Source organism: Elephas maximus, chromosome X, assembly GCF_024166365.1.
Source record: "Elephas maximus indicus isolate mEleMax1 chromosome X, mEleMax1 primary haplotype, whole genome shotgun sequence".
NCBI lineage: Eukaryota > Metazoa > Chordata > Mammalia > Proboscidea > Elephantidae > Elephas > Elephas maximus.
Window position 1 is genome coordinate 177142697 of NC_064846.1, and position 23781 is coordinate 177166477.

The following is a 23781-nucleotide window of genomic DNA, read 5'->3' on the forward strand; positions in this document are numbered from 1 at the left end:
GGTGTGGTAGGCTCACATCTTGGAAGTGGGGAACTGCGGATTGTTTCCTACTTGGGTTGAAATTCAAGAGGTAACAGATCTGGTTGCCATGTAATGCCTAGGCTGCCATTCTTAATGTCGATGTCTTAGTCATCTAGTGCTTCTATAACAGAAATACCATAAGCGGGTAGCTTTAACAAAGGTAAATCTATTTTCTCAGGGTCTAGTAGGCCTCCAAAAAAAAAAAAAAATTTTTTTTTTTTTTTAGTAGGCCAGAGGTCCAAATTCAGAGTGTCAGCTCCAAAGGAAGGCTTACCCTGTCGGCTCTGGAGGAAGGTCTTTCTCGTCAATCTTCCCCTGGACTAAGAGCTTCTCTGTGCAGGATCCCCAGGTCTAAATGACATGCTCTGTTCCCGGTGCTTCTTTCTTGGTGGTATGAGGTTCCTCAACTCTCTGCTTGCTTCCCTTTCCTTTTTATATTCCTTTCCCCAGGGAAATTCCCTTTACACTGGATCAGGGATGTGACCTGCTAAGGATGTTCCAATCCCACCCTAATCCTCTTTAACATAAAATTACAATCACAAAATGGAGAACAACCACAGAATACTGGGAATCATGGCCTAACCAAGTTGATAAACATATTTTTGGGGAGACATAATTCAATCCACAACAGTCGGCAACTACTGAACTGTGACGAACCAGTCTGAAGCCCTGGTTTATGTCATTGTTGTTGTTAGGTACTGTTGAGTAAGTTCTGACTCATAGCAATCCCATATATAACAGAACGAAACACTGCCTGGTCCTGCGCCATCCTCACAATCGTTATGCACGAACCCATCATTGCAACTAATGTCAATCCATCTTGTCAAGGTTCTTCCTCTATTTCGTTGACCTTCTACTTTACCAAACATGATGTCATTCTCCAGGATCTGGTCCCTCCTGGTAACATGTCCAAAGCATGTGAGATGAAGTCTCACCATCCTTGCTTCTAATGAGCATTCTGGCTGTACATCTTCCAAAACAGGTTTGTTCTTTTAGCAGTCCATGGTATATTCAATACTCTTTGCCAGCACCATAACTGAAAGACATCCGTTCTTATCTGGTCTTCATCATTCACTGTCCGGCTTTCACAGGAATATGAAGTAGTTGAAAACATCAAGACTTGGTTGGGGTACCTTAGTACTCAAGGTGACATCTTTGCTTTTTAACACTTTAAAGAGGTCCTTTGCAGCAGATTTCCCAATGTGATACATAATTTGATTTCTTGTCTGCTTCTTTCACGGGCATTGACTGTGGATCAATGTAAAATGAAATCCTTGACAACTTCAATCTTTTCTCTGTTTATCATAATGTTGCTTATCGGTCTGGTTGTGCAGATTTTTGTTTTTATGTTGAGGTGTAACCCATACTGAAGGCTGTAGTCTTTGATCTTCATCAGTTGTTGCTTCAAGTCCTCCTTCCTTTCAGCTAGCAAGGTTGTGCCATCGGCATACTGCAGGTTGTTAATGACTCTTCCTCCCATGTTGATACCACATTCTTCTTCATACGGTCCAGATTCTTGGATTATTTGTTCGGCATGAGATTGAATAACTATGGTGAAAGGATACAAGCCTGATACACACCCTTCGTGATTTTAAACCACGTGGTATCCTGTTATTCCATTCCAAAGACTGCCTCCTAGTCTACGTACAGGTTTCTCATTAGCACAACTGTTACAGAATTCCCATTCTTTGCAATGGTGTCCATAATTTGTTGTGATCCACGCAGTCGAATTCCTTTGAATAGTCAGTAAAACACAGGTAAACATCCTTCAGGTATTCTCTGCTTTCAGCCAATATCCCTTGTTTCACATCCTCTTCTGAATCCAGCTTGAGTTTTGGAAAGTTCCCTGCTGATTTTATGCTGCAACCGTTTTTTAACGATCTTCAGCAAAATTTTACTTGCATGTGATATTAATGACATTGTTCGATAATTTCCACATTCAGTTGGATCACCTTTCTTGGGAATAGACCTAAATATGGACCTCTTTCAGTTGGTTTGCCATGTGGCCATCTTCTAAATTTCTTGGCATATATATATGCCTGAATACTTTCGGTGCTGTATCCAGTCATTGAAACACCTCATTTGGTATTCCATCAATTCCTGGAGCTTTGTTTTTCGCCAATGCCTTCAGTGTCCTAAATATTTTGCCAGTAGAATCCGTCAGTATTGTATCTCGAGGCTTGAATTTTTTCTTCAGTTCTTTCAGCTTGAGAAATACCAAGCACGCTCCTTCCTTTTGGTTCTAAATCTGGTCTTTGAACATTTCATTATAATACTCTGTCTTCTTGAACCACCCTTTGAAATCTTCTCTTCAGCATTTTTATCATTTCTTCCATTTGCTTAGCTACTCTACACTCAAGAGCAACTTGAGCAACTTTCAGAGTCTTTTCTGGCATCCATTTTGGTCTTTTCTTTCTTTTTAATGACCTCTTGCTTTCTTCACATATGATATCTTGATGTCATCCTACCACCTGTCTGGTCTTCAGTCATTAGTGTTGAAGGCATCAAATCTATTCTCAAGATGGTCACTAAATTCAGCTGCAATACACCTGAGGTCATATTTTGGTTCTCAAGGACTTGTTTCAATTTTCTTCAGCTTCAACTTGAACTTCCCATATGAGCAATTGATGATCTATTACACGGTTAGCCCCTGGCCTTGTTGTGAATATTGATATTGAGCTTCCCCATTGCCTCTTTCCAGAAACGTACCTGGTTTGATTATTCCATCTGCCAAGGTCCACTTGTACAGTCATCGTTTATGTTGTTCAAAAAAAGTATGTGGAATGCATATCACTGGTCTTGCAAAATCTTATCATGCCATCTCCAGTGTTGTGTCTACAACCAAGGCTGTATTTTCAAATGATCAATTCTTCTTTTTTTCCACTTTCGCATTCCAATCACCAATAATTAGCAATGCGTCCTGACTGCATGGAAACCCTGGTGGCATAGTGGTCAAGTGCTATGGCTGCTAACCAAGAGGTCGACAGTTCAATTCTGCCAGGCGCTCCTTGGAAACTCTATGGGGCAGTTCTACTCTATCCTATACGGTCGCTATGAGTAGGAATTGACTCGACGGCAGTGGGTGGGGTTCCTGACTATATATTTGATCAATTTCAGTCTGCAAAAGCTGGTAAAAATCTTCAATTTCTTCATCTTTTGCATTAGTGGTGGGTGTGTAACTTTCAGTAATGATTATACTAACTAATCTCCTTTGAAGGAGTATGGATATTATCCTATCACTGACTGCACTGTACATACACAGATACATATACACATACGTGTGTGTGTGTGTGTGTGTGTGTTTTAACGTAAGGCACCTTAGGACTTTCTCCTGAGGCACTGCTTTCTATTCTTTAAATGACACTCACCTCAAATGTCTCCCCTGGTTTTTAGGCTCATTTTTATCGCCATGTGATTCGAAGACTTCTACCACAGAGGACCAGGTGTCATTCTTCATGAGTCGCATCATTATATGTTCACTGGATAACTTTTCTCCTTCAATAAAGTTTCGAGACACTGACCCAGTGATTCAATGTGAGGTTCACAATATGAAACAAAATGGAAAGCAATTAATAGAGACAAAAAGGCTGCTGTGAACGAAGACTTAGCCTCATTTCGCTGTTTCAACTCTTTGGAAATGGTTAAAAAGTAAATGACTAGGAAAGACTTCCATGAGGATAGGGTGATGGTGACATGAATGGATATAGTTAGGAAAGCTACGCAGAAACATGTTGGGCATAATACACATGTAACGTTAAAGAGGAAAAGGGTCTCCATGACTACAGGTGTGAGAGGACTGCTAACATCAGAAAAGCTCAGGTATCTGGGAAGTTGTGTTCTCAACCCAAAAGAGACTTTTTCTAACTGACTGATTTAAATGTAATTCCCTCCACTCAGGGCTGGTCCTTCCAAAAATTCTGGATTTCCTGGTGCTTCCCGACACAGTGGCCCTCGTTGAGTCCTATCTCTACTGTCCTCTGGTCTCTCCCTTGAGTCTCTGGGAAAACAAACGTGTATAGCTGACGTGGCACTCATTGAGAAACGCACACCATGAGGGAGGACAGTGAAGAGCAATGAGCATTTCCTTGATGCTGAGCCAATACTTTGCTCTTCAGGGTCTCTGAAGATGGACAAGTATGAGTTTATTTGCATTTAAGTAATCATGTCATACTTATAGACTCAAATCACAAATCTCTCAGTGCCCCAAAGTGATCCCTGAAGCCAGTGCTTATACTATCAACAGTTAAGTAGCCTCAGGGATTTTAATCGCAAGAGAAACGAAAGCTCACTTTAACACTTACAGCTTTATGTTCATGGGGAAGACAAGATATGTGAGCTCCAAAGACCAAGGGACCAGGCCTGTTTTATTTAACAATTTATTCCCATTCCTCAGCCCAAATACTGGAGCAAAGTTGTTGAGTAAAAATACTTTTGATCACTGAAAGAAAAAAAAGAAAAATGCCATTCTTACCTACTGAGGCCAGATTCCTGAAGGTTTCCATCATTACATCTCTGTAGAGTTTCCTCTGAGTAAGATCTAGCAAAGCCCACTCTTCCTGGGTAAAGAGCACGGCCACGTCCTCAACGACCACTGAGTCCTAAAACATCCCACACATTCTGAATCGCCAAGGTACCATGTACTCCATTGTGTACAAGAACAAAAGGTAAGGCTGACAGTATAAGGGACTGAGAATTCATAGGGATTTAACACAAGGTTCTTTGTTCTACCAAGGTTTACTTTAGGATATAGCCATCAGCCTGTCTTTCACTAAATACATTCGCTTCCTCACTGATTGTATCCTGTCTTACGTACTTCCCACACTGAAATCATCTCTTTACTGCAATCAATCATAGTCTTGTTCCTTTCTCTTTATGGTCTAGGACAGTTAGAAAACAAAGCAGAAATTAGAGAAATGTTCCCATTCAGATCATCTCTTTCCTGTGAACAATTACACCTCCTTCCATAAGACCTACCAAAACACTCAAGGAAACAGAAAGCACAAGGCATATTATGCATAATGAAGTATTAACAGCTGGGAAACAGTGCAGAATAGCAGTTTTTCCTTTTGCCCCTCACAGCTAGGGAGAACCAAGGGTCTTAAACTGGCAACCAAAGGCCCTGAACTGGTTATATTTTCTTGAACTCTAGGACAGCAGGATGTGACAGGTGTACTGCTAATAAAAGAATATTCTTTTGGAGAAATGTAGAAGCACTGGCATGAATGGGCTCTGCTAATCTTCGTGCCCAGAAAAGGGAAGATACCTTGCCTACACCCAGAAAAGAAACAGTCATTAGGAGTATGAAAAACACGTAAATTTGGGAAACAGGCATAAGTAAATAGTATAAAGAAAGCAACAGGAAAAAACCAGCATAAGTGAATAGTATAAAGAAAGCAACAGGAAAATAAAGACCAAATTAATGACACAAAATTCTAATGAAGACCTCCAGTTTCTTGTTCGATACATAAGGAACTTGGAAGTCGTCATTCCCATCTTCAGAAGAAAAACTGTGAACCTCTAGGCTTCCTATCTCACAAAAGTGGGTGTAGGTAGAAGCTGAGGCGCACCTGTATGGTCAGGTCCCAAGGCACAGGCTCACTAAAACACTGAGACTTAATCACTACACTATCCTAGGCTTCCCTTTTGTTCTTACCTTACCGCTCCATCCACGGGGTTCTCATATAATAACGGGATTACCACAGAAAGAACTCCAAGTCTCAGACTTGATTTATGACATCTCCAGGAAACCCAAATACGACAGGGATGAAAAAAACAAGAATACCACAGCAAATGACAGCTACAGCAAAACTACAGCCTAATGTCTAGCCAAATAAAGATAAAACCACATACTAAGAGCCTTATTGATTCACCTCATTTCCTTCCACTTAGTACATAATCTCTGGCTTTCAACAAAAGACTGCCAGGCATCCTAAAGACAAGAACCCAGCTTGAAGAGACAGAGCAATTGTCAAAATCAGGCTAAGATGTGGCATAGATTTTGGGATTATCAGACCAAAAATTCTAAATCACTATAATTAACAGGCTAGTGGCCCTAGTAAATAAAGTACAGAACATGTAACAACACATGGAAGATATAAGCAGAGAGATGAAAACTCTAAGAAAGAAACCAAAGGAAACGCTAACAATCAAAAGCATAGTTAACAGAAATGAACAATGTCTTTAACAAGTTCATCAAATGACAGGACAAAGCCAGGGAAAGAATCAGTGAGCCTGAAGATGTTAACAGAAATTCTCAAAACTGAAATGCAGAAAGAAAAAGGAAAAAAAAGATGGAACAGAATATCCAAGAATTGGGGGAAAATTACTAAAGGTAAGCCATGCACATATCGAGAATATCATAAATGAAAGACAGTAGGAATGAACAGAAAAAACATTTGAGGTAATAATAAAAGAGAAATTGAGAAAACTAATGATGCACACCAAACCAAAGATTCCTGAAGTTCAGGGAACATCAAGCAGGATAAATACCAAAAAGCTACATCTAGTGATATCAGATTCGAACCAGACAAAATCAAAGAGAAAATACTGAACAAAGCCACAGAGGGGAAAAAAAATCACATTCCTATGAAGAGCAGTTAAGAGTTAATATCAGACATGTCTTAAGAAATCACGCAGGCAAGGAGAGAGGGCAATGAAACATATAATGTTGAGAGAAAAAAAAGGCTACAGTTCTGAATTCATCAAAACGATCCTTCAAAAGGGAAGGAGAGAAAAATAGAAAATAACAAGTGTCGGCAAGGATGTGGGAAAGCTGGCACAATCATGCATCGCTGGTGGGAAGGCAAAATGATACAGCCACTGTGGAAAAGTATGGCAGTTCCTCAAAAATTTGACCATAGAACTACGACATGGCCCAGCAATCCCACACCAAGGCAAATACCCAAAAGAATTAAAAGTAGAAAACCAAACACAAATCTGTACACCAATATTCGCTGCAGCACTACTCACAATAACCAAAATATGGAAAAAACCTAAATGTATATCAACAGATGAATGGATCCAGAAAATATAGTACCTCCATGCAATGGAACGTTGCTTAGCTATAAAGAGAAATGAAGTCCTGATAAATGCTAGAACATGGATCATCTTTGAAAGCATTATGCTGAGTGAAATAAATCAGTCACAAAAGCACAAATAATGTGTGATCCCACTTCTACGAAAGAGGCAAATATAAAGTGACCAAACTTATTAGTGGTTACCAGCGGTGGGAACGAGGAAGAAAAGGGGGTTCATTGCGTAGGGGGCACTGAGTTTCTGTTACTGGTGGTGGAATAAATTGGAAAAGACAGTGGTCATAGTTGCACAACAGATGAACATAATGTCATTACATTATCATTATTGTTCTTATGTCGCTGTCGAGTTGATTACGACTCATGGTGACCCCAACTGTACAAAGCATAAGCACTACCTAGTTTTCAAGGCTGTGATCCTTTGGAAGCAGGTCACTGGTCCGATTTTCCAAAGAGCCTGCAGGTAGGTTCAAACCGCAAACCTGTTAGCAGTTGAATGCTTAACCTTTTCGCCACCCATTAAATTATACATGCACTAATTATTAAACTGGGAAGTATTTTCTTATATTATTACAATTAAAAAGATTTTTAAAAAAGAGTGACAGAATACATGAGACTAAATGGGCAGCTCCTGTTCAGAGGCAAGAAGAGAAGGCAAAAAGGGACAGGAATTGGCTGAATGGACACAGGACATCTGCGGTGGAAAGGAGGAGAGTGCTGTCACATTACAGGGAGAGCAAATAGGATCACATAACAATGTGTATATAAATTTCTGTATGAGAAACTAACTTGACCTATAAACTTTCACTTAAAGGACAATAAAAAAAGGAAAAAGTGACAGAGAAATACAGACGTTCCCAGACAAACAAATATGAAGGAAACTGGTCACCAATAGACCCTCCTTTAAAAAAAACAGTAAAAGAAGTTCTTCAGAGAGAAGGAAAAACATATGCATCAGAAACTTGGCTCTACGTAAGGCAACAGAGAGCATTAGAGAATGAATAAATATAGGTACCAAGACTTTCACCTTTCTTATTTTGAATTGATCTCAAAGTTAACAGTATGTTCAAAATAATAATAGCAAAAATATATTACATGATTATAATTTATGGATAACTGACACGAATGACACCAATGTTATAGAGACAGGAGGGAGGAATTGAGAACACAGTTACTAGGTGTTTGTACTACCCATGAAGTCACACAGTGTTACCTGAAAGTGGACTGGGATCGCGGAAAATGTATGTAAAAACTACAAAATAAGTAAGGACAAAAAAAGAACGACTGATATACCAGGAGGAGAGGATATGGAATCATATTTGAAGCTTAAGTAAAACCAGAAGAGGTAGAAAATGGCTGAAAGAAAACAAAGAACAAGGACAATGAAAAGAAAAAATGAACCAACATGATAAGAATCCCTGGCGGCATAGTGGTTAAGTGCTCCGCTGCCAAACTGAAAGCTTCGCAGTTCAAACCCAGCAGCCATTCTGAGGGAGAAAGATGTGGCAATCTGCCTCCAGAAGGATTACACCTTGGAAACCCTATGCAGCAGTTCTACTTTGTCCTGTAGGGTCGCTATGAATCCAAATCGGCTTGATGGCACACAGCAACAACAAACATGAACACGTTAATCCAACTACATCAGTAATTCCTTTAAATGTCAATGGTCTAAATGCACAAATTAAGAGACTACACTGTCTACATGAGTGTCACTTAACATACAAAGACACAGATTAAAAGTAAAAGAAACTCAAAAGAAAAATGGAGTAACTACATGTAATTTCAGACAAAGCAGGTTCAACAGAAAAGAAAAGGATCAGGATAAAGAGGGGAGTTACACAATAAAAAGGTCAATTTTTCAAGAAGACATAATGATACCTAATGTGCATGCGCTTAGCAAAAGAACGTCACATATGTGAGGCGAAAAACAAGGAGAAATAAACAAATCTACTAGTATAGTTGGAGACTTTCACACTCCTCAATTAGGAACTGACAGAGCCAACAGGCAAAAAATCAGAAGGCGCGTAGCTGAAGTGGAGCCCTAGGGCACAACGGCTCAGAGCTCAGCTGCTAATCAAAAGGCTGGCAGTATGAATCCATCGGCCGCTCCTTGGAAACCCTGTGGGGGCAGTTCTACTCTGTCCTACAGGATGGTTTTGAGTCGGAATCAACTCAAGGGCAATGGGTAAGTGTTGAACAAGCTACGCTATCAATTGACTGAATCTAATTGACATTGACAGAATATGTCATTCAAAACAGCGTAACACACAGTGTTCTCCAGCTCACAGGGAGCATTCACCAAGGTAGACCACATTCGGCACCACAAAACATAGCTTAACAAATTTAAAGAACTAGAAATCATACAAAGTATGTGCTTAGACCACAATGGAATTAAATTAGACATCAATAAAAGAAAGATAGAAGGAAAATCCCAACGTACACAGAGATTAAACAACTCACTTCTAAATAACTCATGTGACAAAGAATCCCTAGACGCATTGCAAAATAGTTTTAAAAATTAAGCGAAAATGAAAATACAACTTACCAAAATCCTCTGGATGCAGAGAAAGCCACACTGAGAGGGAAATTTATAGCACTAAATGCACATATCAGAAAAGAAAACAAGTCTAAGATCTGTAACCCAGGATTTCATCTTACGAAACAAGAAAAAGAAGACCCAATTAAGTCCAAAGTAAGCAGAAGAACAGAAATAATAAAAATGAGAGACGAAATCAATAACAATGAAAACAGGAAAACAATAGAGAGAGTCACCAAAAGCAATAACAGGTTCTCTGGGAAAAAATAAAGATAACTGGTAAGAGAGAAGACACAATGACTAATATCAGAAATGAAAGAGGGACCATCATCACAGACCCCGTAGACATTAAAAGGATAGGAATGGGATTATCACCAACAACTCCATGCCCACAAACTTGGTAAGCTAAATGAAATGGGCCAATTCCTCCTAAGAAACAATTTAACAAAACGTACACAAGAAGAGAGCATCTGAACAGAACTATAGCTATTAAGTAATTAAATCTATAAGTAGAAACATCCCAAAACACAAAGTACCAGGCTCAGATAGGTTCTCAGATGAACTCTACCAAACATTTAATCAAGAAAGCATACCAAATTCTCTTTCAGGAAACAGAAACAGAGCAAATACTTCAAATTTTTACGAGGCCAATATCACCCAGTAGCATCATCCTGTTGTATACAGGGTCGTTATGGCTCAGAACTGAATTGATGGCACCAAACAACAACAGTATAATTCAAACATCAAAACCAGAGAAAAATACTACACTATTAAAAGAAAAAAAAAACTACACATCAGTATCTCTCATGAACACAGATGCAAAACTCCTCAACAAAAAATTAGGAAATTGAATCAACATATAACAGGAATTACACACCATGGCCACATGGGATTTATTCTAGGTAGGCAATACTAGTTCAACATTAAAAAATCAGCTGATGTGACCCATCACGACAACAGGCTAAACAAGAACGTCAATATGTGCAGAGAAAGCACGTTACGAAATCCAACACCCGTTGAGAATAAAAGTGTTCAGCAAACCAGGAGAAGAAAGAAATGCCCTCAACTTGATAAAAAATACAAAAAAACGACAGTTAATATCCTAATTATTGGCCACAAACTAGATGCTTTCCTCCTAAGATGGGGGGAATAAGGCAAGGATGTTCCCCCTCACCACTCCTATTCGACATTGTCCTACAAGTCCTAGGAAATGGAATAAAACAATAGTATACAGACTGTTAGAGACAAAATAACCTGTCTTTCTTTGCAGATGAAATGACTGTCAATATAGGAAATCCCAGAGAATCAAGAAAAACGCTCATGAAACTAATAATCGATCATACCAAAGCTGCAAGATGAAAGGCTAACACACAAAAGTCGACTGCTTTCCTATATGCCAGTAAGGACACTCTTAATTTGAAATTAAAAACAAAATAGCATTTACACTGATAACAACAACAAAAACTAAATACTATAAATACAACAAAAAATGCAAAAGAGCTCTATGAGGAAAGCTACAAAATTCTGATTAAAGAATTCAGAGGTGTAAATGAAAGCAGAGCTGTTCCACGGTCACGCGTGGGAAATCTCACTGTTGTTAAGATGCAAAGTCTTCCCAAAGTGATCTCTACATTCAGTGCAGTCCCAATCAAAACTCCAGCGAGTCATTTTGTGAAAATCAACCAACTTTTTCTAACATTTCCATGAAAAGAGCAAAGGCTCAGAAATGCCGACACATTTCTGAAGAAGAACAAAGCTGGAAGGCAGACACCACGCCACTTCAACACTAACCCTGAAGCTACAGTAATCAACACAGTGTGGTCTTGGTAAAAGAACCAAGAGATCAACGGAGCAGAAAAGAGAGCCCCAAAATACTCAGAAGTAGAATCATCTGATTGCTGAGTAAGAACTTACGGTAATTCAACAAAGAAAGGATAAGCTTTTCAATAAATGGTGCTGGAAAATATACACATCCATTAACCAAAAAATAAAAAAAAAAAGGAAATCTGAAGAGAGGAGCTAAACTTTTTATTAGTATTAACTCAAAATGGATCAAAAACCTAAGTGTTAATGCAAAACTATAAAACTCCAAGAAGACAACATAGGAGAAAACCTAGGTGATGCTGAGTTTCGTGACGATTTTTTAGATATGACACTAAAAGCACAACCCGTGACAGAATAAAATGGATAAACTGGACTTCCTTACAATTAAAAACAAACCCCTGCACTCCAAGGAAAACACCAGGATGTGGAATAACAGAAAGTCTCCAGCCACCGCTGATGGGAATGCAACATGGTCCACCTAGTTTACCAGCCCCTTACAAATCTGAACATGCTCTTACCATAGGACCCTGCAACTCCACTCCTTGATGTTTTCCCATATGAGCTGATAACCTATGTCCACACAAAAACCCACACGTATGTATTCCTCACAGCTTTATTCATAATGGCCAAAAACTGGAGGCCACCAAGAGGTCCTTCAATAGGTGAACGGATAAGCAACGGTGGTGCGTCCATGTACTGAAACATTACTCAGCAATAAAAAGAAATGGGCTATCAAAAGTCATGTGAAGACATGGCGGAACCTTAAATGAATATTGCTAAGTAAAAGATACCACTCTAAAAAAGCTACATAATGTTTCAACTTTGTAACACTCTGGAAAAGGGAAAAGTATGTAAAGTAAAAGGACCCAGTAGTTGCCAGGATTCAAGGAGGAGGAAGGGATGAGGAAGTGGCCCATGAGAGGTTTCTAGGGAAGGGCAACTATTTTATATCGCAGTGGTGGAAACATGACACTACGCATCTGTCAAATACTATAAAGTGTGTAACACAAAGAATGTACCCTAATGTAAACTATAGGTTTTTGTTGATTAAAATGTAACAATATTGCTTGATAAATTAACAAATTTAGCACATTAATACAAGATCGAAGTTATCGAGAATTTCATTTTGTTTGAATCCACAATAAACACCCATGGAAGCATCAGTCAAGAAATAAACTTGTTTGCTTCCAACTATAGCCCTTTTGAATATATGCCAAATAAAACTTTATTTTTGCTTAAAAAAAAAGTCAAAAGACACATTGCATGGGGCAAATCTGCTGCAAAAGACCTCTTTAAGGTGTTAAAAAGCAAAGGTGTCACCTTGAAGACTAAGGTGTGCCTGACCCCACGCCATGGTATTTTCAGTCACCTCACATGAATGCGAAAGCTGGACAATTATTAAGGAAGACCGAGGAAGAATTGATGCCTTTGAATTGTGGTGCTGGCAAAGAATATCGAATATACCACGGACTGCCAAACGAACGAACGAGCCTGTCTTGGAAGAAGTACAAACAGAATGCTCCTTAGAAGCAAGGATGGTGAGACTGCATCTCACATACTTTGGACATGTTGTCAGGAGGGATCAGTCCCTGGAGAAGGACCTCATGCTTGGTAAAGCAGAGGGTCAGCGAAAAAGAGGAAGACCCTCAACGAGACGGACTGACACAGTGGTTGCAACAATGGGCTCAAGCATAACAATGATTGTAAGAATGACGCAGGACTGGGCAGTGTTTCATTCTGTCGTACACAGGGTCACTATGAGTCAGAACCGACCTGACAGCACCCAACTACAACAATACAAGATGCTATAGTAGAGAAAACTGAAGTGAAGGACAAGAGGAAACAGGGGTCTACTATGGGAACTCTGTACTTTCCACTCAATTCTTCTATAAACCTAAAACTCCTCTAAAAAGAAAATCTATTTATTAGAAAACAAAAATGAATAAACAAAATCAGATAAGCTAAAACATATAAGACAGTCTTCTTTGTAATTGGGATATACAATTGAAAAACTCAAAGATTTCCCTACTCTAAGGGTTGGAGACTCAGCGATCCATGATATTATATTACATCACCTATAAATGGAAAGGTGATGAGTTCAGTGGAAAATTGAAAAGTAAAGCGTGATTCAGAGCGCTGGCAGTGCTGACAATGCAAGGCTGCTCAGAGTGGGCATCCCTGAAAAGAAACACCTGAGCTAAGACATGAGCACTATGAAGGAATTACCCAGGGGCTGTCTGAGAAGACGTTTTTCCATAAAGGGGAAAAAGCCACAGAACAGGCCAGAAAGTGGGACAGTGTCTTGTATGTTTTAGGAACAGTCAAAAGCTAGCGTGACTGGGGAAGAATAAGATGCAGGAAAGAAAGAGTAATCTGGAGAGGTGACCGGGATCAGTAGGCCTATCATGTTATGGGGAACTTGCTGGCAACTGAAAAGAATCTGGTTTTTATTCTGAGAGAAATGTTGAGCAATTTTACACTTCTGAGTAGGGAGGAAACTCATGCAACTCTTAACCCTTTCAAAACCCCAGTGCCTCAGTGCCTGGGCAGACAATCCTTAAAAGACATGGAACAAAGATGGCTCTGGAGGGCCGGGGATCAGCCTCCACAGCCAGAGCTACTCCAACTTCAGCTTCTGGTCAGGAGATTCTGCCATTCAAAAGAGAGCACCAAGGCCCAGGGTAGGGACGTTAACACCCCACAGTGTCAGCTCTGAGAGTCACATAAGGAAGGTGACCCCAGACATCTAAATCCTGAAAAGCCATATGCGTATAGAGGAAGGGCCCAGTGACAGTGGAGCAGGGCCTCAGGGTGCCTCCTAGGCCTCAGTCCCTTGGCCTCCTCTGCCACCTTTTTTCTTCATTGAGGAACAATAGTCCTGCAGCACACAGCTGCTCCCCCAACAGTTCAGATCCAGGCTCACCCACTTACGGTACAGACAACCCAGTTCTCCGTAGAACTCACCATGTCCTTTTCCAGTTTCTGAAAGTCTAAGGGAATGTCATCTCTGAGCCCAAGAAGCCACTTCAGGAAGAGGGATGGGAGTGGAAGCAGACCACTGGGCAGTCTGGAGGCAGATTAATAATGTTTGGTCCACACACCAGTCGGAGCAGTTGAAATCCTTCCCTGTGACTGTCCGATGTGCAAGACGGACGCCTGAAGTTCCCAGCTGCCTGGACTGGACTAGTTCTCCCTGCACCACACCTGAGACCTGAAATAGAAGGAAACAGTGTTGAGGAAGCAGGGAGTGACAGGCCTTTGGCCTCCTCCCAGGCTCAGGGCAATGTTCCACCCTGAGGGCCTTTACACTGAAGGCAGAAGAGGCTCCAGCCCCCACAGCACACACCTGCATTCTTCAGGTAGCTCCACAGGCCTCTCCTTTCTGCAGCAAGATCACAGATGGAGGAATTTACCTCTCCCAGAGCATGAGGAGCAACCAGGCCTGGCCAGGCTGCAAAACTTGAACCTGATTTCCTGCAGGGACTCAGGCATACAATGCTGAAGTTACTGGTTCACCTACGTAACAGTCTCTTATAGATCAGTACATGCATCTTATTTGATATTAATGTGGGTGAATTGTCAGCAGAACATATTTTTCAAGTTTTCTCAATGAACTCACTGTAGGTCATTCATTTTTAATTATGTGCAGTTAAAACCCTTCCATTGCATTCTATCAAAAACGTTTCATTCACAGCATTGCAACGCGTGATCAGAAGTTTTCCTGTCGCTTTTGCAATTAGTATTTCTTTCTTCCCTTTCTGTATTTTTTCCCTTTCATTCTCAAACCATGACAGCACCAGACCCTTAGCTTTTGAGAAATCTGGGAGGATTGTCTTTCAATCTTGTAATAAAACAATCAACAAATATATCAGAAGATCATTAAGTTTTCTCTATGGAGCCATCTCCTGCCCCAGTTCTCACTTCTTTCCACCCTGCTGTCGCTCTAAGTTGGCGGCCTTTAATTCTTGGTGTCCACGTCACTGTTCTCTATTACGTGTGATGTTTACACCAGTGTCTCCCATTTAAGCCTTTTCTTTTATTATTTTCTCTAATAACTCACTGGCATCCAGTCCATTTCAACTCACAGCAACGCTACAGGACAAAGTAGAACCATGCCCACAGGGTTTCCAAGGAGCAGCTGGTGGATTTGAACTGCCCACCTTTTGGTTAGCAGCCGAGTGTCCTGTGTCACCAGGGCTCCATTTTCTCTAATACCACTGTCTAATTTTAATTCACATCCTTATTTCTAAACTATTATTTCCAGCATAAACTAAGAGCTTGTTCAGTATGAGAATCTCCAGCCCCACCCTAAAACTGCTGACTCAAAATCCACATTTTCAGAAGATCCTGAGGTTCCCATATTGACATTCAACTATGAGAAGCATCCACTGATCTATAGCCTGAAACTCAAGAAATGAACACGCCATCAACGGAGGCCCCGTGAGCCATCCACACCTACATTACATCACTGCACTACTTCCTGACCCACAACCCATCTCCGAATCTAGGCCTCCTCACAGTCTTCCCTAACTCGTTCATAACAAGCTCCTGCCTGATGTCATTCAATCGCGGTCGTCACTTCCAAAATCTATTTGCGGCAAGGAACTGCTCAATGCTTGTCAGAGGCCTTCAAAAAGCCCAGAGTAGTCAGCGTGGTTCTAAACGGCCTGCTGCCATTGCCTGCTCCAATCTGTCTCACAGACCCCATCCCCGTCCCCACTTTGTTTCCCTGCTTCAATCATCTCTGACTTTCATCAAGGACTGGATGATACTGGGTTCTCTGCTGGCTCAGGGATTTACACAGAGATAATCACTAGTCGTATACTCTTGATCAACATCATTTAACGGAACTTTCTGTGAAGACAGCCATGTTCTGTTTCTGCACAGTCCCAAATGGTCGGCTCTAGGCCATGCGGCTACTTAGCACTGAACACATGATTAGTACAACTAAGGAACTGAACTTTTAGTTTTAATAAGTTTTAATTGCTCTACTGAAGTCACCTGAACCCTAAGGGACCCACACAGCAGAGAGGGTGCAAAAGCTGCCATCAGTACAAGGCAGAGCTTGACAGCTTTTTGTTTGCTTGAAGGCTGTCACATAGGGAAATACAGCCGGGAAAACCAGAGGTAACATTCAGCTCAATTCGCTTGAAGGTATGATGAAAGGTAATGTCAACTGAATCGGATTACCTCCCTCTGAAAACCACAATGATATTCACACACAGACATGAGTGGGAGTAACTGAGGGGAGGAGGGGAGGACAGGGCGCTCTGAGGAGGTGACACTTCAAGTGAGACCTGAATTATAAGAAATACGTCATTGCTATGGTTAGGAAACTTTTCCTCTAATCATAAGAAATACCTAGTGCAAAGGCTGAAATGCACCGGAAATCTTATTTGCACGCATGTGCGTGTGTGTATGTCTGTGTGTGTGCATGGGTCTGCGTGCGTGGGTGTGTGTGTGTGTCTTAGGGCCGATGGCACACGATGTCGTAAAGTGTGGCCCAGTCTAACTCGCGGCTTAGGTGGTTTTATTCCAGGTCTCTGAGGCCCCTGCATGTCTCCCCGCTCCCTGAGCAGCACAGGTGTGCGCGGCTCCCACCACCTCACCTGTCCACGCACCGACACACACAGGGAGCGACCCCGGCGCCCGGGAGGCCTGGGACCCTGCATGTGTCCCCGCTCCCTGAGCACCACAGGTCTGCGCGGCCCCCACGGCTCCCACCACCTCACCTGTCCACGCACTCACACACAGGGAGCGAGCCAGGCGCCCGGGAGGCCCGGGACCCTGCATGTCTCCCCGCCCCCTGAGCACCACAGGTCTGCGCGGCCCCCACGGCGCCCACCACCTCAACTGTCCACGCACCGACACACACAGGGAGCGACCCCGGCGCCCGGGAGGCCCGGGACCCTGCATGTCTCCCCGCCCCCTGAGCACCACAGGTCTGCGCGGCCCCCACGGCGCCCACCACCTCACCTGTCCAGGCACCGACACACACAGGGAGCGACCCCGGCGCCCGGGAGGCCCGGGACCCTGCATGTCTCCGCGCCCCCTGAGCACCACAGGTCTGCGCGGCTCCCACCACCTCACCTGTCCACGCACCGACAGACGCAGGTCCCACCTCCGCGGCCTCCACGAAGCAGCGGCTGCCGCGGGGCCGGGGGCGCGCAGGAAACAAGCGGACAAGCGGCGGCGGCTCCCCGGCTCCAGGGAGGCCCGAGGCTCTGGGAGTGGAGAGACCAGGAGGCCGCGGGGAGCTGGGGCGGCGCCCTCAGACCCGGGACACGACCTGCGCTCGCCGGGCAGCGGACCAGGTGGGCCACACCGACCTCACACCGGAGCGGGACGGACACCGAACAAGAGTGCACACTCCCGCTTCCGGTTTTCGGGACCCTTGGTGCTCAGGAGAGGGATTCCGTGTGGGAACGCCGAGCGTTGTAACTGGACACCGTGGAGTTAAGTGGTTCCCCCTGTGTTTGGGATCGGCCCGTCGTTGTCCTTAGTTCCTCTACTTAGAAAACCTGGGTTACTTCCTCCACGGAGAAACGCCTGGGTTTTCTTAAAGGCGTATAGGACCTCAAACGCGGATTTTAGTAATCAAAAATACCCTTGGGGAGCAGAGAAAGTTGGCATTTGCCTTGTCAAAGTGGCATAATTGTTAACTAAGTTACGTGCAAAGTAAATGGTTTTAGAGGGGTCGCCGAGGAGCCTGTTCTGAATGGGCAGAGAGGAGCCGTCCTAGGGGGTCGAGGAGAGGCCGTCCTGAGGAGGCCGAGGGGAGCCTGTCCTGAGATGGCTCAGGAGAGCCTGTCCTGACCGGGTCAAGGGGAGCTCGTCCTGTGGGGGCCGAGAGGGGTCTGTCTTGAGGGACTCAGAGGAGCCACTCCTGAGAGGGCCAAAAGGAGCCTGCCTTGAGGGCGCTGAGAGGAGGCCTGCACTGAAGAAGTGAGACTTTAAGTGCATGCTTCGTGCTCCTGTTCCGGAGTTGTACCCTGTTCCTTCCTTAATAAACCACTTAACTGTAAATACAGTTCGTAAGTTCTGTGACACAGCACAGAATTGCCTGCCAAACCCAAAGAAGGTAGGAGGTTGACAGGTGTCAGAGGTGAAAGGTGTGAAAGGTGGCATGGTTCAACAGCTGGATAATGCAGAAATCTGCGGTAAATTTGACCTCCACCACATAGGAATTGGCTTTGTGCTGACTCATATTTGCAGTTATTTTTACAATATTAAAATATTATATATACCTCTAAAAAAATTTTTTTTTATTCAATATTAATTCATGATCTTATTTACTTTATATCTTGAATAATACTCCAGGGCTGAGAAAGCTCACAATTCTATTATAATAAGGAATTTTGTAATTAAAAAAAAAAAAAAAACACACTGGGAATACAAACTGCCCTTTATGTTACACGGGTGAGGCTTTGGGACCTGTCTGTAATCATGGATTATCAGATGTGACAAGAAAATCACGAGCAGCTCCCTGATGGAGCAGGAGAGCAGAGGGATGCAGACCTCAAATTCTCATAAAAAGACCAGACTTAATGGTCTGACTGAGACTAGAAGGACCCTGGAGGACATGGTCCCCAGAGCTTGTATTAGCCCAAGACAGGAACCATTCCCAAAGCCAACTCTTCAGACAGGGATTGGACTGGACTATAAGGCAGAAAATGATACTGGTGAGGAGTGGGCTTCTTGGCTCAAGCAGACACATGAGAATATTTAGCTCCTGTCTGGAGGGGAGATGAGAAGGCAGAGGGAGAGAGAAGCTGGCTAAATGGACATGGAGGACACAGGGTGGGCAGAAGGAGTGTACTGTCTCATTACAGGGAGAACAACTAGAAGTACATAGCAAGGTGTATATAAATTTTTGTATGGGGGACTGACTTGTAAACTTTCACTTAAAGCACAATTAAAAAAATTATATTTCCCGGGGGAACTATTTCTATTAAAATATATTAAGCTGTTGTTAAAAAAAAATCATGAGCAGCAAAATGCAAAATTGATAAATAGAACCTCATAAAAATTAAATACTTTAACTACTATTGTTCTTCAAACAACTTTATCAACAAAATGAAAAGACAACCCACGGACTGGGAGAAAATTTTCAAGAACTGCCAGAAATTCAAGATGGATTCAGAAGAGAACATGGACCCAGGGATATCACCGTTGATGTCAGATGGATCCTGGCTGAAAGCAGAGAATACCAGAAAATTGTTTACCTGTGTTTTATTGATTATGCAAAGGCATTCGACTGTGTGCATCATAACAAATTATAGATAATTTTGCAAAGAATGAGAATTCAAGAACACTTAATTCTGCTCATGAGGAACCTGTACATAGATCAGAAGGCAGTCAGTCAAACAGAACGAGTGAATAGTATATGGTTTAAAGTCAGGAAAGGTATGCATCAGGGTTGTATCCTTTCATTATACTTATTCAGTCTGTATGCTAAACAAATAATTCAAGAAGCTGAACTATATGAAGGAAAATGCAGCATCAGGATTGGAGGAAGACTCATTAACAACCTGCATTATGCACATGACACAACCTTTCTTGCTGAAAGTGAAGAGGACTTGAAGCACTTACTGAGCAAGAGCAAAGACCACAGCCTGCAGTATAGATTACACCTCAACATAAAGAAAACAAAAATCCTCACAAGCAGACCAATAAGCAACATCATGATAAATGGAAAAAAGACTGAAGTTGTCAAGGATTTCATTTTACTTGGATCCACAATCAACACTCACGGAAGCAGTAGTCAAGAAATCAAACGAGGCATTACATTGGGCAAATCTGCTGCAAGAGACCTCTTCAAAAAGTTGAAAAGCAAAGATGTCACCTTGAAGACTAAGGTGCACTTGACTCAAGCCATGGTGTTTTCAGTCACCTCATATGATTGTGAAAGCTTGAAAATGAATAAGGAAGACCAAAAAAGAATTGATTCCTCTCAATTATGGTACTGATGAAGAATACTAAATATACCATGGACTGCCAGAAGAACAGGCAAATCTGTCTTGGAAGAAGTACAGCCAGAATGCTCATTAGGAGCAAAGGTGGTGAGACTTAGTCTCACATACTTTGGATATGTTATCAGAAGGGACCAGTCCCTGGAGTAGACGTCATGCTTGGTACAGTAGAGGGTCAGCAAAAAAGAGGAAGACCCTCAATGAGATGGATTGACACAGTGGCTGGAACAGTGGGCTCAAACATAACAATGATTATGAAGATATCACAAGACCAAGCAGTGTTTCTTTCTATTGTACATAGGGTCGCAATGAGCTGGAACCAACTCAACAGCACCTAACAACAAAAACAACTTGATTGAGTGCTGCTGTGCACACCCAACTCTATAGTTTGATGGATCAGACAACACCCACCCCACTCCATCAGTAAACTTTGGCTGGAAGGCGGTCAGCTCTCTGCAATGTGGGTTGGCAAGCCTAGCTCCACCAATAAGTGCCCAGAAGCACCCCACTCCACCAGGAAGCCTCCTGCACAAAGGCGTTTCGCTCTATCACTCCACTGGTCGGTCCAGCCACCAAAGAACTCAGGGAGTATGGGAAGGCAACTTCACAGAGCTCCCAACAGGAGACAGAACACCTGGTAACCAGAGATACAGCTTTCCCATCCCAGATCCTTCTTCCCTCTGTGTGGCATCCAACACTTTCCAATGGGCCACTGATGCTGGGGTCTGCCCTGCCCCCACCAGCAGGCCCATTCAGCACGTTTTAAATTTTTTTTTGGCTTGTATTTTTGTAATTTTATTTTCTTGGGGGGGGCAAAATCATGGAAAACACAGACAAAACAATGGAAGAGATTGGGAAAATAATACAGGAACAAAATGTCAAAATAAATAACAATCATTCAAAAACAGCAATTAGAAATGAAAAGACAAACAGCAAGATTTCAGAAATGGACAGTGCAATAGAAGGTTTTAGGACAAATATGAAACAACAGAAGACAGGATCAGCAAAATTAAAGACAAATCTTTGGATACCAGTTTGAAGAAAAATCAGAGGAAAAAACAAAAATGAAGAAACTGTGAGAACAATGTGGGATACAATCAAAAGCAAAAATATGCATGTGATCAGTATTCCAGAACAGCGGGAGAAATCAGACAACCTAAAACTAGCACATAAGACAGCATCAGCCAGACACCAACCTAGACAATGAACTCTCAAGGATAAAAGAAAACCTATTCCCTAATGGGATTTTAAACACAAGGATAGGGGTTAAGATTTACAACACATATGTTAAAAACCAAACTCGTCACCACTGAGTCAATTCCAACTCATAGTGACCCTACCTGACAGAGTATAACTGCCCCATAGGGTTTCCAAGGAGTGCCTAGTGGATTTGAACTGCCGACCTTTTTGGTTAGCAGACTGAGCTGTTCGCCATCGTACTACCTGGGCTCCAACACATATTTTGCAGGGGCACAATTCAATCCATAACATTCCACCCCCAAACATTTGCCCCCCCAAATTCATGTCCATGCTACATGCATAATACATTGGCTGCATCACACCATTCCAAAAGTACTAAACCAACTCCCCTTCTGAGTCATCTAGATCAAATACGGCTGGAACTTTATGAGTATTCCATCCTCAGGGAACACTGTTTTTCTTCTGTGACTCTGTGAAATTTAGAATACAAATTATCTAATTCCAAAGTACTATGGTAGAACAGGCACAAGGTAGACATTTTCATTACAAATGGAGAAATGGGAGGAAAAGAAGGGAAAATGGGCACAAAGCAAGTCCAAAATCCAGCAGAACAAATTTCATTCATTCTCAAGGGTTGAAAATAACCCTCTGTTCTCTGAGGTCATCTGGGCATTAGCTCCACCCGACAAACTCTGGTTTTCAGCCATGGTCTCTGAATTCGGGGTGGAGATCCCTTGACCCTGGGTTTCAGGCCTGCCTTCCAAACCCACTGGGATGGCAACGATTCCACTTGACTTTAGGCAGCCCCATTCTGCTAGTTCATCTGAGTGGTGATCTCACCCCTTTGGCACCAGCCAACACCAGCTGCCCCCTCACCTTTCAGCAGCACTCCGATCCTCTGGGCATACCTGAATGCCAGCCCCATATTCCAGAACTGAGTTAGTAGAGATCCAGTCTTTGAAATCTAGGAGGCCATGGCTCCACCCTTTGCAACCGAGTCAACCCTGCTTCTAGTGTTCCTACCAACAGTTGTGCTTGTCTCTGAGCTGCTCCAGGGATGGTGTTTTTCTTTACTTCAAGGACAACAGAGGTACCTCCTTTGGCCTATCTCCTGACTGTAGAATTCCAAGACGCAGACAGCTATCCTTCTTTTAGTCCTGTCTCAGCCCCCTTCAGTCTAAAGTGATGGGTTTTCTGCTGTGGTATTTGGTTAGATCCATCAGTCACATGCTTAATCTCTTTAACAAAAGATTGAGTTACTGCGACATTGGTTGGAGTTTCAGCGTAGAAGTCCTTAGCATGTAAAGACAATTTTCCAAAGCTTTAAATTCTGTTTTCATTTTTCACAATTCATTTTTAAGTCCATCTATTTCCTCTCACTTTTTACTGTAAGCAGCAAGAAGAAACCATGTGGTCCCTTTAAGATCTTGCTTAAAAAATCTCCTCAGCCATATATCCAACTACATCACTTATAAGTTCTGCCTTCCATCAAACATTTGGCCATAATTCAGACAGGCTCTTTGCAACTGCATAAAAAGCATCACCCCACCTACACTGTCCAGTCACATGCTCATAATTTCCTTTTAAAGTCTCTCCGGAAGCATACTTAATGTTTACATGTCTAGCAACAGTCTGTTGATGGCCTCGTATGTATTCTCTAATACGTTAGAGACCTTTTCTCTGGCTCTCCTCACTACCTTCTGAGCCCTCAGCAGAATTGCCTTTGAGGTCAATACTTCTACCAACGGTCTCTTCGAGGCAATCTAGGCTTTCAGCATTAGGCACCTTAAAACTCTTCCGGCCTGCACCCATTACCGAATTAAAAAAAATACTCCCCACATTTTAGGTATATTTTAGAACACATTCCACCCTCTGGTACCAAATTCTGTCTTATTTATCTAATGTTGCTGTAACAGAAATACCACAAATAGGTGGCTTTAACAAACACAAATTTATTTTCCCACAGTTTAGGAAGCAAGAAGTCCAAATTGATGGCAGCAGCTCTAGGGAAGGCTTTCGTTCTCTGTGGACTCTGGAGGGAAGTCCTTGTCTCTTCTCAGCTTCTGATTTCGGATCCTTGGTGATCTTGATGTGGTGTGGCCATCTATCTTCCCCCATCTCTGCTTGCTTGCTCAATAGATATTTGTATATCTCAAAAGAGACTGACTTAAGATACGCCACACACAAATACTGACTC

At 42.4% G+C, this 23781-nt stretch overlaps 1 protein-coding gene across 15 annotated transcripts in view; it reads right to left on the bottom strand.

Annotated features, from left to right (window-relative positions):
* LOC126069415 (zinc finger protein 345-like) overlaps positions 1-23781 on the bottom strand; it is a 208786-nt gene that overhangs the window by 98781 nt on the left and 86224 nt on the right. For 5 of the 15 annotated variants that reach the window (XM_049872805.1, XM_049872804.1, XM_049872802.1 and 2 more), the window contains exons 1-4: positions 17503-17909; positions 14377-14623; positions 4493-4619; positions 3390-3537 (exon numbers count right to left, since the gene is read on the bottom strand). In XM_049872805.1, coding sequence (XP_049728762.1) covers positions 3390-3537; positions 4493-4619; positions 14377-14379 — 278 coding nt within the window. In that variant the 5' untranslated portion in view covers positions 14380-14623; positions 17503-17909. Of the gene's footprint in view, positions 1-3389; positions 4460-4492; positions 4620-14376; positions 14624-14758; positions 14811-17021; positions 17119-17388; positions 17457-17502; positions 17910-23781 lie in introns of those variants that run through there. The other 10 variants (XM_049872791.1, XM_049872783.1, XM_049872784.1 and 7 more) reach the window with 9 other exon arrangements.